This window comes from Ranitomeya imitator, chromosome 7 (assembly GCF_032444005.1).
Source record: "Ranitomeya imitator isolate aRanImi1 chromosome 7, aRanImi1.pri, whole genome shotgun sequence".
Classification (NCBI taxonomy): Eukaryota; Metazoa; Chordata; class Amphibia; order Anura; family Dendrobatidae; genus Ranitomeya; species Ranitomeya imitator.
Window position 1 is genome coordinate 208,227,283 of NC_091288.1, and position 25,017 is coordinate 208,252,299.

Below are 25,017 nucleotides of genomic sequence, written 5' to 3' on the forward strand. Positions count from 1 at the left end.
TGCCAACAAAGGATATATTACAAAGTATTGAGATGAAATTTTGTTTCTGACCAAATACTTATTTTCCACCATAATATGCAAATAAAATGATAAAAAAACAGACAATGTGATTTTCTGGATTTTTTTTTCTCAGTTTGTCTCCCATAGTTGAGGTCTACCTATGATGTAAATTACAGACGCCTCTCATCTTTTTAAGTGGTGGAACTTGCACTATTGCTGACTGACTAAATACTTTTTTGCCCCACTGTATGTGACCCCTGGATGTGAAGAATGATAGTTCTATTAAATGTCAAATTATAAAAAAAAAGGTGAAAATTTACTACCCCTTTGACCTTCTATACTAAGCTCGTTTTAATTGTGTACCCCTCTCAAATTGTTCTATCTAACACTTCTATAATGAGTTGTTATTTTTTTTCTCAAAAACAGAGCTACTCTTATTTGTCGTCTGTGAGATATGGTCACTTTAATGGAGCAAACACAACCCAAGAGTGGAGCTGGTCGGGTAAAATTGAAGCCCTTCTTTCAATTTGACAGCTGTTTCTTGATGATTGTCTTTTGTAATATCTCTGCTAAAGAGTCTATGAGATGAGGCTCAAAGTGAACGCTCCGGACGCCATTCTTTCTTCCCGACTGCCGAATCTGTCTGATACGGATTTTATTTTTGTGTTCCCCTTTGTTAAAAACTCAAAAGTAGAACTTGTTAAAAGCTTTGATTTATACCAACCCAAAAGAAGGCTTACACATACTGTAAGTGCTTCCTCAAAAAATCATTTGTGGTTGACAAAATTATTAGAACGTAGATGTATGTTCAACCTATGATGCAAATTACAGCTTATTAACTAAAACATTTCAGAGTCAAGTCAAATGCTACATACATGGATTGCATGTTGAAGCAGCCTTCCACCACACCGTTGGAGAGTACGGAAAGTTCTTGGGTGGTAATTGCAGACAAGGCAAAGGACAAATATTCATGGTACCAGATGAGCCAATCGTTATTGCTGAACACGGCAAACCTTGTTTCCAATATTGCCCAAACCCCTTGTAAGAAGAGCCTTCGGACATTAAAGTTGACGATAAATTGGATATTAATCTGTGAAGAAAGAAAACAAGATGAACTCATTGGAGAACAATATTTGAGAGGACCAAATGCGGGAAGATTTTGCGTAGCTTTTAATTCATTGTGTTTTCTTGTAGACCGCCACTCACCCGAAATAGATATGCTTTCAATTCTATCATGAATAATTTTAAGTACTCAAATCCCTTGATTTTCAGGAAGGCGATGACTGCTGATATACGAATCTCAAAGTCTATTGGTGATGCAGAAGTGAATAGTTCAGATGTTTCGATAAGCTCGATACTTTGACTTAAGCTGAGATATGCAAAAGCGTCAAACTAGGAAATAAAAGAAAGTACAAACAAATGGTCAACACATTTGCTTTTGAAAAGAGTTTAGCTACTTTCGAGGATGAAGCTTCAGAGACACCTGGAAATCAGTCATTGTCTCCAAGGCAAGTGCTAGCCTTAGGGTTGTGCTACCTATGCTATCAACTTCCATACAGATGGCCTAGTGTTGAAAACTAGTGACCACCACCATGAATTGTACGGCATTGCTGAAAGACTACTTTATGTTTGGAGATGATATTTGGATGGTAATATTTCTGCACTGTTATATAGACTCCATACACTCTATTAATTCGGTAGTGTTAATTGGCCAACTTATGACAATGTTATTTTGACATGCAGTATGGTGCTTATATTAGATACTATGCGATAGCTTATGGTTATTTCCACATTGCATACCATAAGGGAGTTGGGAGTCAACAGAAGGTACAGGGTATTAGCAACATACTTTTCTGGAAAAATATTAACTAAGTTTGACGAGAACAAAGACTTACTCCATTGAAGTTGGGATAGAAACGGATAATATCAGGATATGAAAAATTGCTAGCAGACAACCCTAAATTGAGCTGCAACCACAAGGAACTTGACACACCGTACGTGCAAGCGGATCCTGCAGAAATAAGAAATCATGATTTATTACAAGATTTTTTTTTTTTACTAGTACTTAACTTTATTGGGCTCAATATGAAAATATATAAAAAAAAAACGTTGTCCAGGCTAAAATGTCTTTTTTTCTTCACAGAAGCAGTCTCTGATACCGCTTTAGGGTTCATGCGCTGCTCTCCATGCAATGCATGAGCATGTAACATCCTCCAGTCCAAAATACAATGTTTGAAAACTTTATCTGCTCTGCTAAATAGGAAAGACTCCAGAACACTATGAGTTTTCTATATCCAATGTGAATTCTACATTCTATCCAGGAAAAAAAAGACCCTTACCTGACTTTTCTACTTCTATGTTTAAGAATTTGCTTCGGTAGTTATACAATAATGTCTGGCCATCTTCTGAAAAACTGGAATAAACTCCATCGATAGCGCCATATCTGTAAGAAAACAGAATGTAGCCAAAATCTAGTTAATACCATAAAGCAAAGAATAGGGTGAAGTAGTGGAAAGAGTAGATCTCAGGTTTACTTACACGGCCTGGTAATCGGAGCAGTCTCCAAAGACAATCAGATCGAGGTGAGCACTAGTGATATATTTAAATAAGTAGTTGAATTTCGCTTGGAAGATTGTGGTTATTTTTGGTCTACAAAGAGGATCCTCGGAAGCGTAAAGCTTGATGAGTGCAGTATACAGCAAGGAGTATGAGATCTCTTGGCCATAGTCATCCGCTGGCAAGGTATTTAGAAAATTGAATATGAAGCTAAAGTCTTTGTCATCCAGTATTTGCAGAATAGGTGAAGCTGTGTCATAGCTGCTGAAAGCTTTGGAAACAACAGTGTATTGGGCCAATTGGAAGTCTGTTAAACCTCCTATTGCAGATGCCTGTTAAGTAAACAGTTCAACCATACGTTGAATTACCATTTATTACAATTTACCTAATGAAGAATTGATTACTTCAAAGTAGCATCTTACCATCTCTGCGCTGGTAAAAACTGTAGATATTGAAGTAAAGTCAACATTTGGAAGAAACGCTCCGTACAAGGACTTGATAGAATCGGCTGCATTTGTTTTCGTGCAAGCTTAAAAGGCAGAAATAATTTAGTTAATGAAATGCACTTCTGGTGGACACAATCCATCCTGATTAGCATGGCTAGGATCTCTGGCCCCACCCATGCTGATACATTTCCATCAAACTTACAATGGACTTGGAGGAAAGCAGTGATCCATGATCCAATTTGTTCCCTCTTGCTTTGGTCAAATTTAGAGTACGATACAGATAGGCCCATAACACTGTGAAAATAACGAAACTCAAAGTTTAGCAAACTTTTGAATTTTAGGATAGAATTTGCCCTGTTTTCATCGAAAACAATTTCAGTACATAAATAACTTACTGTCATGATCCGTTCCAGGGATTATTAGTGTCTGCCCTTTTTTGGACGGATTAACTTTGCTCTTCCTCATTGTGGGTTCGGGTTTGCTATTTAGCTCCCATGAATCTTGCTGGCAGTGTCAGTTATAGTTCTGTCTTCGGCTTGTGAACCTGACTCTGGAAACCCTTGGTTTGTCCTGCTGTGAACCCTGACTTGTCCTGTGTCTGTTATCCCCCTCTGTCTGCCCTTTCCCTGCCTTTGTCTGTTCTGATTGATTCTCTGATTCTGATCTCCTGGCTTGGCTATTGACTCTGTCTTGATTTGTCCCTATTGTACCGTATTTTGATCGACCTGGTTTACTGATCTCTTGCTACGTCCTGACTATCCTTTCTGTTTTAATCCTTTTTGTACTGACGTGTTATCTTGTGCCCTGACTCGGCTTTTACTCTCTTGCCACTAGGTGGCATCTGTTCAGCTGCTCAGTGTGTGCAGTCTTGCGTCCCTATTAAACTCCCCCTGGTGAAGGTTGCGCTGTATTGCACTGCAGCTTCAAGACACTTACTAAGAATTTGAGAATTGTAAGAGATGACTCAAGGGGTTCTCAGCTTATCATGGACTCACTATACTTACATGCTCTCAAAGCTGTCACATGAGATAGACAAGGAAGTTATGCAGTCCAGAATATCTCCGTCAATGCTAGGAATATACGGGAATGATTTTTCTGTGAACCATGTTGCTAAAAAACCTGGAGTAAGATTTTCGGGACTTTTAGACATGTTTTCCCATAATGATTTCAGAAAATACTTTCTGTTGTCTTCTGATATGTCAGCAGAAGGAATCTGAAATATGAAAGATTCAAAACTAAATAAAGGTATATCTTGGGTTCACAATTATCAGATCCACAATCGTGTGTTGAATAATTTAGGTTAACGCATAGGAATAAATGAACTTTGAGTTTTCAAAAGTAGCTTTATATTTGCACTGCAGTGTGGTGGTCAGGAAAAAATACATGGCAAAATGCAACTGCCGACATATTCTAGCCAAATGCTGCATCCTTACTGGATGTACATGTGCTTACTTGGTTATTGAGAATGTTTGCGGTGGCCCCAAGAGTGTCCAGAGATATTTGTGAGGTGATCAAAGAGAAGGACTCCTGTGATGTGACAGTCGTGTTACCAGGAAGGTAACATCCAAGGATTGCAGCATAGGTGGTAGCTGGGAGGCCTTCAATCTAAGGAGAAGAAAACAAAAAGATCATTTCAAGCAATCATTAATGAGGAGCATCTTATGACTGTCTATGAGTTAGATTCAGAAAATATACTTAGGTATAGTAGTAGTTTTATTGTTGTACAACAAGGGACAGTATTATAGTAGTTATATTCTTGTACATAGGAGCAGTATTATAGTAGTTATATTCTTGTACATAGGAGCAGTATTATAATAGTTATATTCTTGTACATAGGAGCAGTATTATAGTAGTTATATTCTTGTACATAGGGGCAGTATTATAGTAGTTATATTCCTGTACATAGGAGCAGTATTATAGTAGTTATATTCTTGTACATAGGGGCAGTATTATAGTAGTTATATTCTTGTACATAGGGGCAGTATTATAGTAGTTATATTCTTGTACATAGGGGCAGTATTATAGTAGTTATATTCTTGTACATAGGGGCAGTATTATAGTAGTTATATTCTTGTATATAGGGGCAGTATTATAGTAGTTATATTCTTTTACATAGGAGCAGTATTATAGTAGTTATATTCTTGTACATAGGGGCAGTATTATAGTAGTTATATACTTGTACATAGGGGCAGTATTATAGTAGTTATATTCTTGTACATTGGGGCAGTATTATAGTAGTTATATTCTTGTACATAGGGGCAGTATTATAGTAGTTATATTCTTGTACATAGGGGCAGTATTATAGTAGTTATATTCTTGTACATTGGGGCAGTATTATAGTAGTTATATTCTTGTACATAGGGGCAGTATTATAGTAGTTATATTCTTGTATATAGGGGCAGTATTATAGTAGTTATATTCTTTTACATAGGAGCAGTATTATAGTAGTTATATTCTTGTACATAGGGGCAGTATTATAGTAGTTATATTCTTGTACATAGGGGCAGTATTATAGTAGTTATATTCTTGTACATAGGGGCAGTATTATAGTAGTTATATTCATGTACATAGAGGCAGTATTATAGTAGTTATATTCTTGTACATAGGGGCAGTATTATAGTAGTTAGATTCTTGTACATAGGGGGCAGTATTATAGTAGTTATATTCTTGTACATAGGGGCAGTATTATAGTAGTTATATTCTTGTACATAGGGGCAGTATTATAGTAGTTATATTCTTGTATATAAAGGTGTTTTTAAAACAAAAAATAAAAACTAATAAAGAAGCTTACGTTTGCACAACCATACTGTAGCATGGAATGTGAGCAAACATCTGATAAATCCGATCCAGAAATCAAAGCCGTAATATCAGAACTGCAGATAAAAAGAAGTACATAAATTAGGAGACTGTAATAGAAATCACCCGTTCATTTCACTGGGAAGATTTAATCAGATGCTATGAGCTAAAGCCTCACATGTTTTTATAAGTTAGTTTTTTTTCTGAAAAGCACAGAATTCTGTAGTAAAGTGACTGATGTCAATGTATATAATAATTTGGCTTATGGATAGTGCCCTGTTTAATTATTGCTATGTATAAAACATCATCATAAAAGTTTCATGTAAAATGTTACTTACGTTCCAGTCACTGAGCTACAGATAGCCTCACCTGTTGGGCAGGGAAAAAAGATAATTAGATATGGCGTAAAGCGTAATCCAGATTAGATAGTAAGGTAAGGATAGGGATACTTACGATTTTGTGTGTATGAAGGGCACTAAATTAATAAAAAAAGTAAGAAAGAAAACTGTCAGAAAATTATCTATCTATTATCTATGTATTTATCTATCCATTTATTTATCTAGGAACTGAGGTTAAACAATAACTTATTCTGTTCCACCCTTAGAGTTAGTGAAAAATCGAAGTGCTTACCGATTGACTAACCGATACCGATCCTACTGTTGTTGTTGATTCGAATACTAATGGTGTCGTCGTTGTCGTTGGTGCCGTCGTTGACTCTTGATCCACTCTTGGCTGTAAAGTTTTAGAAGAGAACAAGGAAAATGAAAACATTGCTAATATTAATATTAGTGTTCTATTATATTGCTGTGTTTTTTAGTGGCATAAAAAAAACTTTGTAGCACCACTCATAACCACTGGGTGGCGAAAAAAAAAACCTTTAAAAAAAAAAAGTTTTACAATGTAATTTGTACATGTTCTTAGTCAGTAACAATATTTACTGCACTTTTAATATACAATAAGTCTACAGCATATATGGTCTTATAAATTATAATTAATGAAAAGAGTGTTTTCAAGAATTCATAGTGTTCCTTTAATAAGGGCGGCTTCTATAAAACACACTATAGTGAACCCGGGGAGGTTAGGTGTGTTCGTTAAAATTCTGTATCAATTGTGCAAATACACTGAAGGCATCTGAAAACTGTACAGTATTTATGCAAAGGGCGCAGCAACATTCTTTCAAATTTGCTTTGTTCCCTCGAGGCAAAATAAGTATTTTTTTTCCCAATTAATTAATTATTTTGACCAAAACACTGTGGTACGAAGCATATGGCAATCGACAAATTGACAGTGTTTTTTGTGGGAAATTACCAACTGTCCTATTTTTGCTGAAATTTTTGTTCACTATATTTTTATTCTATTATTCAATATTAAATTTTTTTTTTTTTGTAATTGATCACATAAAGACACTAGGATAAGACCCATAGGTACTTTTTTGTGTCATACTTACACTTTCAGGCTCAGTTGATTGTCCTTTTGCTCCATGATCTAAACATAAGGGAAACGATTATTTTACTTTATATATATTTTTTCATGATCTTGATTTTGACATGAGCACTTTGAAGCTATACTATATTTTTGTGTTGCTCTTTTCCTATGCGTTATCTATTGGATTTTTCACCCCCAAAAAAATAGTGTTCAAAAACATTGTGATTACGGTACTTACCGGACAGCAGGAGTCCTGCTATTATTACCAAAACGGATATTACCCCTTTCCTCCCCATCGTTCCAGACACCTGGCTGTCCGGTGAAAACTTAGGTTCCGTTCCTTCTGTAGAGTAAACACAATTATAGCCCGTTAATCAGTATAACTACCTAAATTACTGTAGAAAAAAAAATTGTAGAGATTATCATCTAAAGTGAATCTAATTAAATCTAATAAGTGCAGTAAAACCTTCGCACATTCCAAAACAGGTAATTGCTGATATAGATATAGGATATAGATACATATATTCATTAATTTTGATGTTTTTGCCAGGATCTCAATTAATAAACAGCAATTAACTAGACCTCAAAGTAGCAACGAAAAAAGAATGAATAAGATGAGACCTTGAGGGACCCAACCAAGGTTCCTTCACTTCATTCTTAGGAGTATAGAACTTTCTTTAGAGAGTTACATATCGAACGTAATAAGACCTTTCCCATAAATAAAGTCTCGAAAGGTTTTACGTCAAAGTTAAAGGTGGGTCAGTAGTTACAGATTCTTAATATATAAGCCAAGAATTCATGTAAGTAACATCAAGCGTTATTTATTCTAGGGTCCTTCAAGGTCCCAAATTGTTCTATAGTGTATTTGATAATTAGAAAACCCTCCCCGAAAAATGAAAAATAACTTTGGGCCGATACCTGATCCTCCTGGGTTGATTCGAATGATTGGTACATAAAGATGAATATATACATATTATATATATACTGTATATATATACATATATATATATATGTATGACACAAAAGTATCTAAAGTAAAAATGGGAATGACCCTTTAAAAAACAAAATCTTATACGGTAAGATTAAGACTACTATCCCAACACCCTAAAAAAAAAATAATTGACTTTGTGCCAACACTTCGTCCCCTTGGGTTGACCAAAAATATATAAAGCAATATGGTGAATGACCCCTTTAAAAAATCTCTTCAGATACCGTAAGATTCCTCGACTTTAAGATCTTCCACTCTATAACTATAAAAATGATCCAATGAGTCCACTTCCTTTTTTGCTCGTGCCGACGTAGTATCAATCTCGAAAACATTCGTTTAAGCACTTAGAATATTAGTAAAGATTATCTAACATCTATTAGAAGCAAGTGTTCAAGTCTTCAGATGTTGTTATCATATTTCTAATTTTCAAATATTTTCAATTTAAAAAAATTGAAATTGACATAAATAGAATTCTAAATGAAGTTGTTTGATTATCATCCATCTATTTGCCGTAGAATCCAGCTCTTAACTAAATACATGAAATCTGCAGCCAGGTTCAGGTCACTTACTTTCGGTGTTTCTTCTAGACACCTGTCCTTGGAACCTTAAGGTGAACACTGGTGAAAGGCTGGGATGTCAGCAGTACTTATAGGCTGTCTTAAGGCTCAGATTTGCAGGTGAGTTATGCTGCCAGCTATTTGGACATCAGTCAAAGGACCCATCCCATCTAGAGGCTGCTCTGTGTGTCACTGCATTCCTTGCATGTGTCCGTAAGACAGATCAGAGGACATTCTCTGGCCTAAGGTACATTTCTCTGTCCCTACCCTGTACCTGAGGGGTTAAAATTAAAGGTCAATTAATGAAAGTGGAGCATTGCATTCCACACAAAGGGGACACTTTGTTTATCATCATTATAAGTAGCAGTATATATTATTGGCATTGACACTATTACGTTTATGTCCCATTACTAGTGAATAACTCATATTCGCTGTGAATTTTACACCCCTCCCCCCAAAAAAAAAATATATATATACAGGGTGGGCCATGTATATAGATACACCTAAATAAAATGGGAATGGTTGGTGATATCAACTTCCTGTTTGTGGCACATTAGTATATGGGAGGGGGAACATTTCAAAATGGGTGGTGACCATGGCGGCCATTTTGGATCCAACCTCATTTTTTCCAATGGGAAGAGGGTCATGTGACACATCAAACTCAGTGAGAATTTCACAAGAAAAACAATGGTGTGCTTGGTTTTAACATAACTTTATTCTTTCATGAGTTATTTACAAGTTTCTCTTTGTTTACAGCCATTGACATGTCGCAGAGGTTAACACCTGAGGAGCAGAGAGAAATTGTGTTGATGTCTGGTGAACGCAGTACCCGGGTCATTGCAGAAGATTTCAATGCAAGACACCCTACGCAAGAAAACCGTCACCATTCCTATGTTATTTAGGTGTATCCATATAAATGGCCCACCCAAAAAAGTTTGCCTCATCAATGAACATAATGCTCTGACTAAACTGAGGGTCCTGTTCCAATTTTTGGTTTGCCCATTCTGCAAATTCAGCGCGCCGATCTGGATCATCCTCGTTGAGATGCTGCAACAGCTGGATATTGTAAGGGTGCCATTTGTGAGGAGTTAATATCCACCGAATTCAGCACACCGATCTGGCATCAGAATGGGGCTCATCTGAAATGAAGAGGTGCTCTGCTTATTTCATTGTCTATGGGATTAACGGGAAAACCTGAATACAGCACTCAATTATTTCTGACAGTCCAGAAAATAAATGACGTGACGACCGAGCATGTGGACCTCTTTATTCAAGATAGGGGCTCTACTAAGCCTTGTTTGCGACGTTCCAGAGCTCCATTCTTAGATGTTTCAGCAGTCCCAATAATTAGTGAGTTATTTTAAATTCTATGGTCCTCTATCCTACTTGCTGTTTATTTAAAATCCCTTTCTTATGTTCTTCTTTTATTTTTTTTTATATAAGCTTTATAATGCATTAATTAAATTAAACAGAAACGTTATGCTTAGATAGAGGGAGTAGGGCAAATGGGGCATCTACCCAGGAGCTGAGTCCAAGGGAGTATCAACGAGCCTTGGCTATGCTTTACAGGTACAGAGTTGAGGGCAGCAAACTAAACCTTGGCCCTAGATGAAAAAAAAAGCCAAAGTACAGCTCTGGCTTCGTTATATTTAAGATATTTCCATTTTGTGTAATCAATAGAAAACATAATGCTCATCTCTTCTTTGTATTGTTCTCCTGTTTCTTATAACCTCCTTAACTCTATGGTCCTAATATCATCCTATTTTCTGCATGCCTACTACAGTTCTTCTTTAGAGCTGCCCCTTTTTCCTCCATTGCTATTTCCCGCTCTATTAGAGTGACCTAAAGCTTTTAATTGTTTGAAGTTGCCTACAAAATCCACATCTCTGAAATTAATCTACATATTAATACCTTATTCCTTATTCATAAATGATTAACCGAATAACTTGACTAAGATATGCATACTTTGCAATTCATGTGATAATGAACTCCTAGAAATAGGAGTACTATGTGTAATGAGCCAGTGAGACACACATCTCTATCACAACATGGTGCCAATATACATCATTTATGTTATACAGATTAAAGTTCCATCAACAGGAGGTTTTTTTAGCAGTTTCTTGGAATGTTCATTTTTTTAGCCACACACATTAGATTTCGATCAGTCAAACCTGCTACTTTTGACAGGAACAGTCTTCCATCAAATTTGTATTTAATGTTTATCCAAAGTTGACTTGACCTGTACCAGGGGGAAAAAAGTGAATTGCCAGTTTCTAACATGCCCAATGTTTTTGTGGTACCCCAGGGTCCTGGTCGTCATAGTAACATTGCTGTTAGGTGTCGAGTTCCCGTCGCTGCACAGGGGGAATCTCGAATCATGTCCGCTGCGGTCTCCCATTCTTCTCCAGCTGCAGTGGAGCCTGCTCAGCAGAGACGTCGGTCCCAGTGTCTGGCTCAGGCAGATACTGTGCGCTTGGTTACTACTGCCCTTCCAGGTCCAGCCATTGTAACCAGCACTGATCAGCGGTGAGCAGACGCTCCTGGGACTAAGTCCTGCTTTTCCTCTACTGAGCATGCCCAAGGGACGACCTCTCATTGGAGGTCGGGGGTCAGATGCTCAGGTCCTGTAGCAACTCCTATTGGATCACTAGAAATGTGCCGGAGAGCTTCCGCTATAAAAGGTTTACATGGCCGCACGGCCATGCGCTAGTATAAACTTGGTAACGTGTGTGTGTAGATGAATGACTGTCGATGGATGAAAGCTCCTTAATCATTCCCATTCCTTGTGTTGTTGACTGCTCGCGAATGGTGGAAGCTATCTAGCGCCCGACAGTGCTACCTGCACACGTAGCACACGTTACAGTACCTTTTTGCAGTGCTCGGCGCCGTGCTCAATCAGTGCGCTTTCCTGACAGCCTGTCAGTGTAGGGTGGGAATTCCCACTTGGATTCTGCATCTGACTCAGGGCGTCCTCAGAGCAAGTCCAATCACCAGTTTAGTGGGGGTGATTCATAGGGATCCCGCTAGTGTCTTGCAGCTGCACCCTGTGACTGCTAACAGGGCGCAGAGTATTTTGGCGACTCTGTGAAGCAACAGAGTTCGCTTCCATACACACTGGGTGAAGTCTAACCCACGTGTGAGGAACTGTCCATCCACCATTATTCAGCAGCTGGTACCATCTCTGCAAGGTGGACCCATCTGCCTCTTTATTATTCGGTGCGTTCCGCTAGCCCTAACAATTACTTTCCTCACGTGGAGAGTGATGTTACGTTTGGAAGCGATGAAGGATATCTTTTATCAGGTAATCACCATGCACACAACATGTTCACACTCCAGGCCACAAGGGGGAGCTTTTGATACTATTCCTTGGTGACTCCCCTATACATATTGTGGTTTAGAGTGAAAGCTAGTGAGTTCCTGTCAGAGAGACAGAGGAGAGTGCAGACCGACATAGAGCGTCAGAAGGTCTGAAGGGGTCCTGTAGTCCGAGGTACTACAGCCCCTGGAGAAAGAGATATACAGAAGGAAAGAACATCATTCAGTGAGCGTGCAGGAGAGCAAAGCACAGGAGAGTGATATCAGGGGAGACCAGCTGCAAACGAGCTGCATTCCTCTGAAGCGCAGATAACCGGTAGCCGGAATACCGAGGTTGTAAGGGACTGTACGACTTACAGCAGAGACCGGCAGGACAGCTGAACTGTCCTATCCTATATGGGGGACAGAGAGAAGAACTGTGAGGACATTATCAGAAGCCATAGGCAGTAAGGGACTACAACACCACCGAGCTAGAGGAAGGCTTTTACGTCCATCTGGTAAAGGGGAACTCTGGATTCGCTTCCAAAGCGGCCGGACTCTGCCTGCCCTGTGATCTGGTACCCTGGACTGTGGCTGCCTGAAGTCTTCAGTAAACCAGGTAAAGAGACCGCAAACCTGTGTCCTCGTTCTTTACTGCAATATTCACCATCTTCCATCCACACACCGGTAGCCCTGGGGATAGACTTGACCTGTGGGAAGTTATACCATCTAGCTGCCATAACATCACCCCAGAGGACCCCTTAAAGCAGCGTCGGTCCCCACTGACTGAATACCACAGGTGGCGTCACGAGCATAAACTTTATTCAATTTCCCTTTTACATGGTCGCCCAGGACTACGGATTGGGTTGCCACCGTGACATCCCCCTGTGAACACCAGACCTGGTACTGGGTACCCCACGGCCCTGGCGGGTGACTCATCTTGGCATCACGAACAGGATGGAACGACCCTGAGAATCGGGTCATGTGCACCTAAAAGACTGTGTTGTGCTGAGAGACTGTTAATTGTGAATTGCCGTCAAAACTGCCGCCATTATAGCACCACGAGGAGCGCTGGAAAAGAAGGGTGCACCATCGTGGGCGGGAACTAACTGTGTGGCGCGAAAATAATGGCCGCCCACTAATACTTGTGTACCATGTGGACATGCCCATCAGCAACTGAGATCCACCTCCTGATCCTGAATGGCATGAGAAAGAGAAAGAAAAAGCTCCACCCCCACAGGAGAGAGCAGGCAAGAGAGGAGGACGCAGCAAGGAATGTAGAGGACGACATGACGAGCAGCCCAGACCCGGAGCATGGGGTGGAAGCCGAGGACTCCCCCAGCCACCAGGATGGAAGCCGAGCCATCATCAGAAGTCCCGGAGTTGCTGAAAGCAGAAGTGGAGAAGCTGAGCAACCAACTCCTACGGATGCAGCTGAGCGCTGAGACCAGATGGAAGGTGATGCTGGGAGTGAAACTGCAGGAGCAGCGTCCCATCTGACAGCCCCTGATTCCAGCAGAGGAGACGGGCACTGGAGACACCACAGCGGCAGGTAAGGAAACTGACCCTGCACCAATAGCTGAGGAACTCCTAGTGGGCCCGCTAGCTGCACCACCACGCTATGGATCTGGACGGATTCAGATCCTGGGGGAATGGGACCAGGCTACGGGATGAAGAGCAACATGAAAGAACCGATCCAGCCCACCAGTATGCCCGGCGAAATTACCCCAAAAAGACTGTATACCACTGGGTGAACCCTGGGACAGATCTAATGGGGTTCCCTGGGAAGGAAAGGCAGCTCGCCTATAAGTGGGAGGAAAAGGACACGGAGTACCAGACTGGGCGCAAAGCCTTTGGTGAAAGGGATCTATGCGTTAAGGCTCAGGCCCACAAGGACAAACAAATATATCAGACCCGGCTGAGGCAGGGCACTGTAGTGGCCTTCAAGCTAAAAAGAGGCTGGGGGTTTCTTAAGGAGCCAGGCCTGTACGCTGAGGAAATTGTCAATAGAAGAGATGTAGAATCCCATCTTAGAGGAGGACACCCAGATAGGGACCTGAATCCAGAGGATACTGTGACGTACACCGGGCATTTTTGGGACAAAGGGTGGTACATCTTAAACATCAGGAAACTCAGAGACACTGTTCCAAAAATAAAGGAAACTAGACCAAAAACATCAACAGCGTCACCTAGTGCTAAATTGGTCACCACTGCCGCTCCAATTGCAGCACCAGCCCCTAAAGCCATTACAAAGACGACTGTGTGTACAATAACCACCACTGAAACAGCAGTGACAACCTCACCAATCATTACACGTACCCAGGCTACGCAAACCCTTATCGCAGGACATGACTTGACTGTACATGAGGATCATCATCAAACACATGATGTTTACTTGGCAGCAGGCGTAACATTTGCTCAAGATCTTCCCTGGCCAGGAAGCAGCAAACGCCAAATATTGCCTTGGAGACAGCCAAAGTGAATAAGAAGAATATGACTGCAAATAGTTAAAAGTTAATGGAGCGCCCCCAGACGCAGGGCCGCGGGTTACTCGGTACCGGTCCTCTCTGTCTCAGTTCTGGTAATGTCACGGTGGCTGGACCAAGTCCGTGACCCTGCTAAGGGGCGTCCAATAAAAGGGTGAAGGGAGTTGTTAGGTGTTTGTGACGCCACCTGTGGTATTCGGTCAGGTCGACCGACGCTGCTTGGGGTCCACTGGGGTGATGTGATGGCAGCTATATGGTATACCTTCCCACAGGTGAAGTGAGTCCCCAGGGCTTCCCAGTGGTGTAGGTGGCGATGGTGTGAGGTACAGTCAATAACGAGGACACAGGGTTGCAGTCTCTTTACCTCTTTACTGGTGACTTCAGGATCCTCAATCCAGAGTACTATCAACCGGCTGTCCGAAACCGGCCGGTCCGAAGGCACATCCAGAGTTCCCTTTGCAGGTGGAAATCGTTGCCTACCACTAGCGCCTGTGTGTTGTAGTGCTTCCCTGCTGAGCATTCGGGATAGTCCTCACAACTTCTGTTCTCGTTCTTTCTGGTTCTTTCTCGTTCTTTCTATTCTCTGTCCCCCAAGTTTGTTATGGCTAGGATGCACCCGTTTGACGGGAAGGCTCGGAGCTATTCTGGGACCCTAGAGACGCCCCTCTCCACGCTTGCCCTGTTGTGAATTCTGTTATCGAACTCCCTCCTGTGGTCATGAATGGTACTTCGACGAGTTCTGTCCATGGACTCCCTCTGGTGGCTGTGAGTGGAGCTGCTGCTGCTGAGGTTCCTTCCACAGGTGACGTAGTTTATTCTTTGGCTGGCTGTTCTATTTAACTCCACTCAGATCGTTACTCCATGCCAGCTGTCAATGTTCTTGCACTGGTTCAGTTCGCTCTTGGATCTTTCTGGTGACCTGTCTACTCCAGCAGAAGCTAAGTTCCTGCTAGTTATTTATTTGTTCATTGTTTCCTTGTCCAGCTGGCTATCATGATCTTGCCCTGCTAGCTGGAAGCTCTGGGATGCAGAGTGGCACCTCCGCACCGTGAGTCGGTGCGGAGGTCTTTTTGCACACTCTGCGTGGTCTTTTTGTAGGGTTTTGTGCTGACTGCAAAGATACCTTTCCTATCCTCAGTCTGTTTAGTAAGTCTGGCCTCCCTTTGCTAAAACCTGTTTCATTTCTGTGTTTGTGACTTTCATCTTAACTCACAGTCAATATATGTGGGGGGCTGCCTTTTCCTTTGGGGAATTTCTCTGAGGCAAGGTAGGCTTTATTTTCTATCTTAAGAGCTAGTTAGCTCTTAGGCTGTGAAGAGGCGTCTATGTCGTGTTAGGTACGCTCCACGGCTATTTCTAGTTGTGTGATAGGATTAGGGGTTGCGGTCAGCAGAGCTCCCACTTCCCAGAGCTTGTCCTGTGTGAGTTTAACCATCAGGTCGTTTCGGGTGCTCCTAACCACCAGGTCCATAACATTGCCCCCTATGTCTGCTTAGGTGATGTATGGTAGACAGCCAACCTATAATTAACTGTCCTGCAGTATTTGAAGTAAGGCATAGAGTCAGTTACTTCCTCGGTGTTCCGGTCACCGGCTACGCGCCTCAGTAGGATGTTGCCGTTCTCGGGTCATGACTCCTACTGGCTCTCCTTTGTGCTTGATCTCGTTTCTCACTGTCCACAATATCCTTTGCTTCGTGTCCTTTCTTTAGATGCTGCCGCAAGGTAGTGCAGGCGCGGCTCTGTAACGATCTGTTCTTGTCGCTAAGTCACTGCCAGGTTCCCACGCCTGACAGGGACCCCTCTGAATCTTCCCCGCAACACCCCCTGCCACGGGATGTTGCCTGGGCAAAACCCAGCCAGCTTCTCCCTAACTTCCTATCCAATCCCTAGTTTTACCAGTGTGAGGAGTGGCCTAATAAATAAAACCTTTTGCTCCACCTGGTGGCCGGAGTGTGAAGTGTAATGTGTGCTTGTGATACCTGGTCAGGTGAACTCCTTTAGTGCCATCAGACGTACCATCACTCCCCTTAGTGGCAGAGCGATACTACTGCAACGACCAGGTCTCTGGGGCGCTGCATTAACTGTTTAAAAGTTTTGTTTTACCTGACCAGGGTTTTTGTACTAAGAAGTTCAATTGTTTAAAGTGGTCATTTGTTTAAAGACAGTGAGATCATTGACAGTGAGTGATCCAAAAACTTTCCATTGTATATAGTTTTCACCTATTTAGGTGCTTCCTACTAGTTTTACAAAGAAGCTTTAAAGAAACTGGTTGTAATATTGCTGTGAAAAAGTTGCCTTGTTTTACAGAGACCTGAAGAAAAACCCGTCTGGCGCAGCAGGATTCCGGGTATGGATACATGCCTTGTAGCCCGCCCAAGCCTACATTGGGGGCTTATGACGGATCCCTCGCATCGTTGCTGCTGTATAAAGTTATTAATGGACTTGAATATTAACTTCTATGATAAATTGCACCCTTAAATATGCTACCTCAGTATTAAAAGTTAAATGTGTTGCACTTTAGGGTAGCTATAATGTTTACTCTAGTTAGAAAAAGTGAGAAAAATACTAATGACTTGAAAAACGTTTGCACCCTTAAAGGGATGGTTGACTTGTTGCACTTTAATAAAGTGATAGTATTTGATAGTTTCAGAAAAGTTAGTTAGAACTGTATTTTATATGCCAAATAGTGTTATGTGCAGAAAGTATTAAAGATTATAGTATGCCTAATGTTGCACTTTTGAATTAAGTGAATCTGATGCAGTATACCTGTAGGGGTAGACGCCGTTTGTAAGAAAAGTTCTGTACTTTGAAGAAAATAAAGATAACGTTTGTTTTGCACTTTGAATCCTTAAAGATAGTATACCCTTAGGGGGTAATTGCATTTCATAGTCTGTTATAGTACTGTTTTCTATTTTTGAAAGTATATACATATATATTTATGTAAATATGTTTTGCAACGTTCATGCATCAATTCCTCCCATAAAGGGAAGCTCCAGTTTATATTAATTAATTTGTTCTACCTGTTTACCAGCATTTAAAAAATTGTATGTCTTTTTGCTAATATGTATTCTTTTCCCAGTTCGGGAGTACTGGATTTAATGGGAGAGTGTGGCGCCCCAGGGTCCTGGTCATCACAGTAACATTGCTTTCCTCACGGGGAGAGTGATGTTACGTTTGGAAGCGATGAAGGATATCTTTTATCAGGTAATCACCATAAACACAATATGTTCACACTCCAGGCCACAAGAGGGAGCTTTTGATACTATTCCTAGGTGACTCCCCTATATATATTGTGGTTTGGAGGGAAAGCTAGTGAGTTCCTGTAAGAGAGACAGAGGAGAGGGCAGACTGACATAGAGTGTCAGAAGGTCTGAAGGGGTCCTGTAGTCTGAGGTACTACAGCCCCTGGAGAAAGAGATATACAGAAGGAAAGAACATCGTTCAGTGAGCGTGCAGGAGAGTAAAGCACAGGAGAGTGATATCAGGGGAGACCAGCTGTGAACGAGCTGCCTTCCTCTGAAGCGCAGATAACCAGTAGCCGGAATACCAAGGTTATAAGGGACTCTATGACTTACAGCAGAGACCATCAGGACAGCTGAACTGCAAGTTACCTGTCCGCCACACACACCTGAAGACACAGTAACACATAGAGCCCGGGGCATGATAGGGTCCCTGTAAAAAGGCTCGAGTTACCTGTCATACAGGTATTGTCCTATCCTATATGGAGAACAGAGAGAAGAACTGTGAGGACCTTATCAGAAGCTATAGGTAGTAAGGGACTACAACACCGCCGAGCTAGAGGAAGGCTTTTAACTCCACCTGGTAAAGGGGAACTCTGGATTCGCTTCCAAGCCGGCTGGACTCTGCCTGCCCTGTGATCTGGTACCCTGGACTGTAGCTGCATGAATTCTTCAGTAAACCATTTAAAGAGACTGAAAACCTGTGTCCTCGTTCTTTACTGCACCATTTGCCATCTTCTATCTACACACCGGGACCCCTGAGAATATTCTTCACCTGTGGGAAGTTATACCATCTAGCTGCCATAACATCACCCCAGAGGACCCCTTAAAGCAGCGTCGGTCCCCACTGACCGAGTACCACAGGTGGCATCACGAACATAAGCCTTATTCAATTTAACTTTTACATGGGCGCCCAGGGCAATGGACCGGGTCGCCACCGTGACATCCCCCTGTGAACACCGGACCTGGTACTGGGTGTTATGTCTGCTAATGAAAGGTGTAATGAAGGCAATCCAGAGACACAGTGTGCCTAGCGATCAGAGCGCACACAGTGATCTGACAAATACCCAAAAACAAAAGAACGAGCTCTGAGACGTGGAAACTCTGTAGACTGCACACCTGATCCTATCCTAAACACAACTAAAAGTGGCTGTGGATTGCGCCTAACCACTACCTATGCAACTCGGCACAGCCTAAGAAACTAGCTAGCCTGAAGATAGAAAAATAGGCCTGACTTGCCCCCAGAGAAATACCCCAAAGGAAAAGGCAGCCCCCCACATATAATGACTGTGAGTAAGATGAAAAGACAAAACGTAGGGATGAAATAGATTCAGCAAAGTGGGGCCCGATATTCTTAGACAGAGCGAGGACAGTAAAGCGAACTTTGCAGTCTACAAAAAACCCTAAAGCAAAACCCACGCAAAGGGGGACAAAAAAGACCCACCGTGCCGGACTAACGGCACGGCGGTACACCCTTTGCGTCTCAGAGCTTCCAGCAAAACAAAAGACGAGCTGGACAGAAAAAAGGCAACAAAATAGCAAAAAAGCACTTAGCTATACAGAGCAGCAGGTCACAGGAACAATCAGGAGAAGCTCAGATCCAACACTGGAACATTGACTAGGAGCAAGGATAGCAGCATCAGGTGGAGTTAAGTAACGAAGCAGCTAATGAGCTCACCAGAACACCTGAGGGAGGAAGCTCAGAAGCTGCAGTACCACTTGTGACCACAGGAGTGAATTCAGCCACAGAATTCACAACAGTACCCCCCCCTTGAGGAGGGGTCACCGAACCCTCACCAGAGCCCCCAGGCCTACCAGGATGAGCCGCATGAAAGGCACGAACAAGATCGGGAGCATGAACATCAGAGGCAAAAACCCAGGAATTATCTTCCTGAGCATAACCCTTCCATTTAACCAGATACTGGAGTTTCCGTCTAGAAACACGAGAATCCAAAATCTTCTCCACAATATACTCCAATTCCCCCTCCACCAAAACCCGGGCAGGAGGCTCAACAGATGGAACCATAGGTGCCACGTATCTCCGCAACAATGACCTATGGAATACATTATGTATGGAAAAGGAGTCTGGGAGGGTCAAACGAAAAGACACAGGATTGAGAACCTCAGAAATCCTATACGGACCAATAAAACGAGGTTTAAATTTAGGAGAGGAAACCTTCATAGGAATATGACGAGAAGATAACCAAACCAGATCCCCAACACGAAGTCGGGGACCCACACGGCGTCTGCGATTAGCGAAAAGTTGAGCCTTCTCCTGGGACAAGGTCAAATTGTCCACTACCTGAGTCCAGATCTGCTGCAACCTGTCCACCACAGAATCCACACCAGGACAGTCCGAAGACTCAACCTGTCCTGAAGAGAAACGAGGATGGAACCCAGAATTGCAGAAAAATGGAGAAACAAAGGTAGCCGAGCTGGCCCGATTATTAAGGGCGAACTCAGCCAACGGCAAAAAGGACACCCAATCATCCTGGTCTGCAGAAACAAAACATCTCAGATATGTTTCCAAGGTCTGATTGGTTCGTTCGGTCTGGCCATTAGTCTGAGGATGGAAGGATAGCTCAATGCCCATCCTACCACAAAAGGCTCGCCAGAACCTTGAAACAAACTGGGAACCTCTGTCAGAAACAATATTCTCAGGAATGCCATGCAACCGAACCACATGCTGAAAGAACAAAGGTACCAAATCAGAGGAGGAAGGCAATTTAGCCAAGGGCACCAGATGGACCATTTTAGAAAAGCGATCACAGACCACCCAAATGACTGACATCTTTTGAGAAACGGGAAGGTCAGAAATGAAATCCATCGAAATATGTGTCCATGGCCTCTTTGGGACCGGCAAGGGCAAAAGCAACCCACTGGCACGAGAACAGGAGGGCTTAGCCCTAGCACAAATCCCACAGGACTGCACAAAAGTACGTACATCCCGTGACAGAGATGGCCACCAGAAGGATCTAGCCACTAACTCTCTGGTACCAAAGATTCCAGGATGACCAGCCAACACCGAACAATGAAGTTCAGAGATAAGTTTATTAGTCCACCTATCAGGGACGAACAGTTTCTCCGCTGGACAACGATCAGGTTTATTCGCCTGAAATTTTTGCAGCACCCGCCGCAAATCAGGGGAGATGGCAGACACAATGACTCCTTCCTTGAGGATACCCGCTGGCTCAGATAAACCCGGAGAGTCGGGCACAAAACTCCTAGACAGAGCATCCGCCTTCACATTTTTAGAGCCCGGAAGGTACGAAATCACAAAGTCGAAGCGGGCAAAAAATAACGACCAACGGGCCTGTCTAGGATTCAAGCGCTTGGCAGACTCGAGATAAGTCAAGTTCTTATGATCAGTCAATACCACCACGCGATGCTTAGCTCCTTCAAGCCAATGACGCCACTCCTCGAATGCCCACTTCATGGCCAGCAACTCTCGGTTGCCCACATCATAATTACGCTCGGCGGGCGAAAACTTCCTGGAAAAGAAAGCACATGGTTTCATCACTGAGCAATCAGAACCTCTCTGTGACAAAACCGCCCCTGCTCCAATCTCAGAAGCATCAACCTCGACCTGGAACGGAAGAGAAACATCTGGCTGACACAACACAGGGGCAGAACAAAAACGACGCTTCAACTCCTGAAAAGCTTCCACAGCAGCAGAAGACCAATTGACCAAATCAGCACCCTTCTTGGTCAAATCGGTCAATGGTTTGGCAATGCTAGAAAAATTACAGATGAAGCGACGATAAAAATTAGCAAAGCCCAGGAACTTTTGCAGACTTTTCAGAGATGTCGGCTGAATCCAATCCTGGATGGCTTGGACCTTAACTGGATCCATCTCGATAGTAGAAGGGGAAAAGATGAATCCCAAAAATGAAACTTTCTGCACACCGAAGAGACACTTTGATCCCTTCACAAACAAAGAGTTAGCACGCAGGACCTGAAAAACCATTCTGTGTCCTGCTTCACATGAGACTCCCAATCATCTGAGAAGATCAAAGTGTCATCCAAGTAAACAATCAGGAATTTATCCAGGTACTCACAGAAGATGTCATGCATAAAGGATTGAAACACTGATGGAGCATTGGCAAGTCCGAACGGCATCACTAGATACTCAAAATGACCCTCGGGCGTATTGAATGCAGTTTTCCATTCATCTCCTTGCCTGATTCTCACCAGATTATACGCACCACGAAGATCTATCTTAGTGAACCAACTAGCCCCCTTAATCCGAGCAAACAAGTCAGATAACAATGGCAAGGGATACTGAAATTTAACAGTGATCTTATTAAGAAGGCGGTAATCAATACACGGTCTCAGCGAACCATCCTTCTTAGCTACAAAGAAGAACCCTGCTCCCAGTGGTGATGACGATGGGCGAATATGTCCCTTCTCTAGGGATTCCTTCACATAACTGCGCATAGCGGCGTGTTCGGGCACGGATAAATTAAATAATCGACCTTTAGGGAATTTACTACCAGGAATCAAATTGATAGCACAATCACAATCCCTATGCGGAGGTAGGGCATCGGACTTGGGCTCTTCAAATACATCCTGATAATCAGACAAGAACTCTGGGACCTCAGAAGGGGTGGATGACGAAATCGACAAAAATGGAACATCACCATGTACCCCCTGACAACCCCAGCTGGATACCGACATGGAATTCCAATCCAATACTGGATTATGGGTTTGTAGCCATGGCAACCCCAACACGACCACATCATGCAGATTATGCAACACCAGAAGCGAATAACTTCCTGATGTGCAGGAGCCATGCACATGGTCAGCTGGGCCCAGTACTGAGGTTTATTCTTGGCCAAAGGTGTAGCATCAATTCCTCTCAATGGAATAGGACACAGCAAAGGCTCCAAGAAAAACCCACAACGTTTAGCATAATCCAAATCCATCAGATTTAGGGCAGCGCCTGAATCCACAAACGCCATGACAGAAAACGACGACAAAGAGCATATCAAGGTAATGGACAGAAGGAATTTGGACTGTACAGTACCAATGACGGCAGACCTAGCGGACCGCTTAGTGCGCTTAGGACAATATCGCCAAATGGTGCACAGATTTACGCTTGCGCAAGCGTCTACCAATCTGAATGGCTAAAGACAAAGACTCATTCAAACCAGCAGGCATAGGAAATCCCACCATGACATCCTTAAGAGCCTCAGAGAGACCCATTCTGAACCAAGCTGCCAGCGCAGATTCATTCCACTGAGTGAGTACTGACCATTTCCTAAATTTCTGACAAAATACTTCTATATCATCCTGACCCTGGCACAAAGCCAGCAAATTTTTCTCAGCCTGATCCACTGAATTAGGCTCATCGTACAGTAATCCGAGTGCCAGGAAAAACGCATCGACACTACTCAATGCAGGGTCTCCTGGCGCAAGAGAAAATGCCCAGTCTTGAGGGTCGCCGCGCAAAAAAGAAATAACAATCAAAACCTGTTGAATTGGATTACCAGAAGAATGAGGTTTCAAGGCCAGAAATAGCTTACAATTATTTTTGAAACTTGGAAACTTAGTTCTATCTCCAAAAAACAAATCAGGAATAGGAATTCTTGGTTCTAACATAGATTTCTGATCAATAGTATCTTGAATCTTTTGTACATTTATAACGAGATTATCCATTGAAGAGCACAGACCCTGAAAATCCATGTCCACACCTGTGTCCAGAAACACCCAAATGTCTAGGGGAAAAAAAAAAAAAAAAGTGAACACAGAGCAGAGAAAAAAAAAAAAAATGATGTCAGAACTTTTTCTTTCCCTCTATTGAGAATCATTAGTTGGCTCCTAGTACTGTTATGTCTGCTAATGAAAGGTGTAATGAAGGCAATCCAGAGACACAGTGTGCCTAGCGATCAGAGCGCACACAGTGATCTGACAAATACCCAAAAACAAAAGAACGAGCTCTGAGACGTGGAAACTCTGTAGACTGCACACCTGATCCTATCCTAAACACAACTAAAAGTGGCTGTGGATTGCGCCTAACCACTACCTATGCAACTCGGCACAGCCTAAGAAACTAGCTAGCCTGAAGATAGAAAAATAGGCCTGACTTGCCCCCAGAGAAATACCCCAAAGGAAAAGGCAGCCCCCCACATATAATGACTGTGAGTAAGATGAAAAGACAAAACGTAGGGATGAAATAGATTCAGCAAAGTGGGGCCCGATATTCTTAGACAGAGCGAGGACAGTAAAGCGAACTTTGCAGTCTACAAAAAACCCTAAAGCAAAACCCACGCAAAGGGGGCAAAAAAGACCCACCGTGCCGGACTAACGGCACGGCGGTACACCCTTTGCGTCTCAGAGCTTCCAGCAAAACAAAAGACAAGCTGGACAGAAAAAAGGCAACAAAATAGCAAAAAAGCACTTAGCTATACAGAGCAGCAGGTCACAGGAACAATCAGGAGAAGCTCAGATCCAACACTGGAACATTGACTAGGAGCAAGGATAGCAGCATCAGGTGGAGTTAAGTAACGAAGCAGCTAATGAGCTCACCAGAACACCTGAGGAAGGAAGCTCAGAAGCTGCAGTACCACTTGTGACCACAGGAGTGAATTCAGCCACAGAATTCACAACAGAGAACATACAAACTCTTTGCAGATGTTGTCCTTGGTGGGATTTGAACCCAGGACTCCAGCTCTGCAAGGCTAACCACTAAGCCACCGTGCTGCCCACATCTATTATCTATCCATCTATATCTATCTATTATCTAAATGTAAAATATCCTCATTGTTGAAGGAACACAGTCACCATGGGTGAAACTTGTTAGTGGGAAATTATCATTCTATGTTAGTGAGTTGGCAATGAAAAAAGATGCTACGATGAATTAGTACACTTATTCCCCTTGAGTATGTGAACATGTGGTGTGAAAACTTTGACCTATCCAAGCTGCCTTCAGCAAGTGTTTTTTATTCTCTGTTAGATGGGTTTCCTGTTGACAGACTATCGCTGGGTGAAAGGATTTAGTATAATCCAAATTAGCCCTCTGCTTCATTAGATAATTAACTCCCCTAACATTTGGTTATAGAAGCATTATAACATCAGTCATTTTCAAAGTTGAAAAAAAGAATTAACGAGCCCCTACTTATGGCCCAAAGTGAAATGGAACCAATTTGCATTGTACTCCACAGGCAGCAATGTCTACAATAGTTTTGCAAGCCTAGGAGGGAGATACATCGCGATAGCTTGTGCCAGAGG

The 25,017-nt window shown here is 42.4% G+C and overlaps 1 protein-coding gene across 1 annotated transcript in view; it reads right to left on the bottom strand.

Annotated features, from left to right (window-relative positions):
* LOC138645365 (uncharacterized) overlaps window positions 1-8,846 on the bottom strand; it is a 43,705-nt gene extending 34,859 nt beyond the window's left edge. The window contains exons 1-16 of the mRNA XM_069734620.1: window positions 8,781-8,846; window positions 7,462-7,566; window positions 7,246-7,283; window positions 6,429-6,530; window positions 6,252-6,273; window positions 6,137-6,167; window positions 5,794-5,875; window positions 4,455-4,607; window positions 4,007-4,215; window positions 3,205-3,296; window positions 2,979-3,085; window positions 2,539-2,888; window positions 2,340-2,443; window positions 1,896-2,011; window positions 1,207-1,392; window positions 876-1,090 (exon numbers count right to left, since the gene is read on the bottom strand). Coding sequence (XP_069590721.1) covers window positions 876-1,090; window positions 1,207-1,392; window positions 1,896-2,011; window positions 2,340-2,443; window positions 2,539-2,888; window positions 2,979-3,085; window positions 3,205-3,296; window positions 4,007-4,215; window positions 4,455-4,607; window positions 5,794-5,875; window positions 6,137-6,167; window positions 6,252-6,273; window positions 6,429-6,530; window positions 7,246-7,283; window positions 7,462-7,519 — 1,865 coding nt within the window. The 5' untranslated portion in view covers window positions 7,520-7,566; window positions 8,781-8,846. The remainder of the gene's footprint in view (window positions 1-875; window positions 1,091-1,206; window positions 1,393-1,895; window positions 2,012-2,339; window positions 2,444-2,538; window positions 2,889-2,978; window positions 3,086-3,204; window positions 3,297-4,006; window positions 4,216-4,454; window positions 4,608-5,793; window positions 5,876-6,136; window positions 6,168-6,251; window positions 6,274-6,428; window positions 6,531-7,245; window positions 7,284-7,461; window positions 7,567-8,780) is intronic.
* Window positions 8,847-25,017: the final 16,171 nt, after the last annotated feature.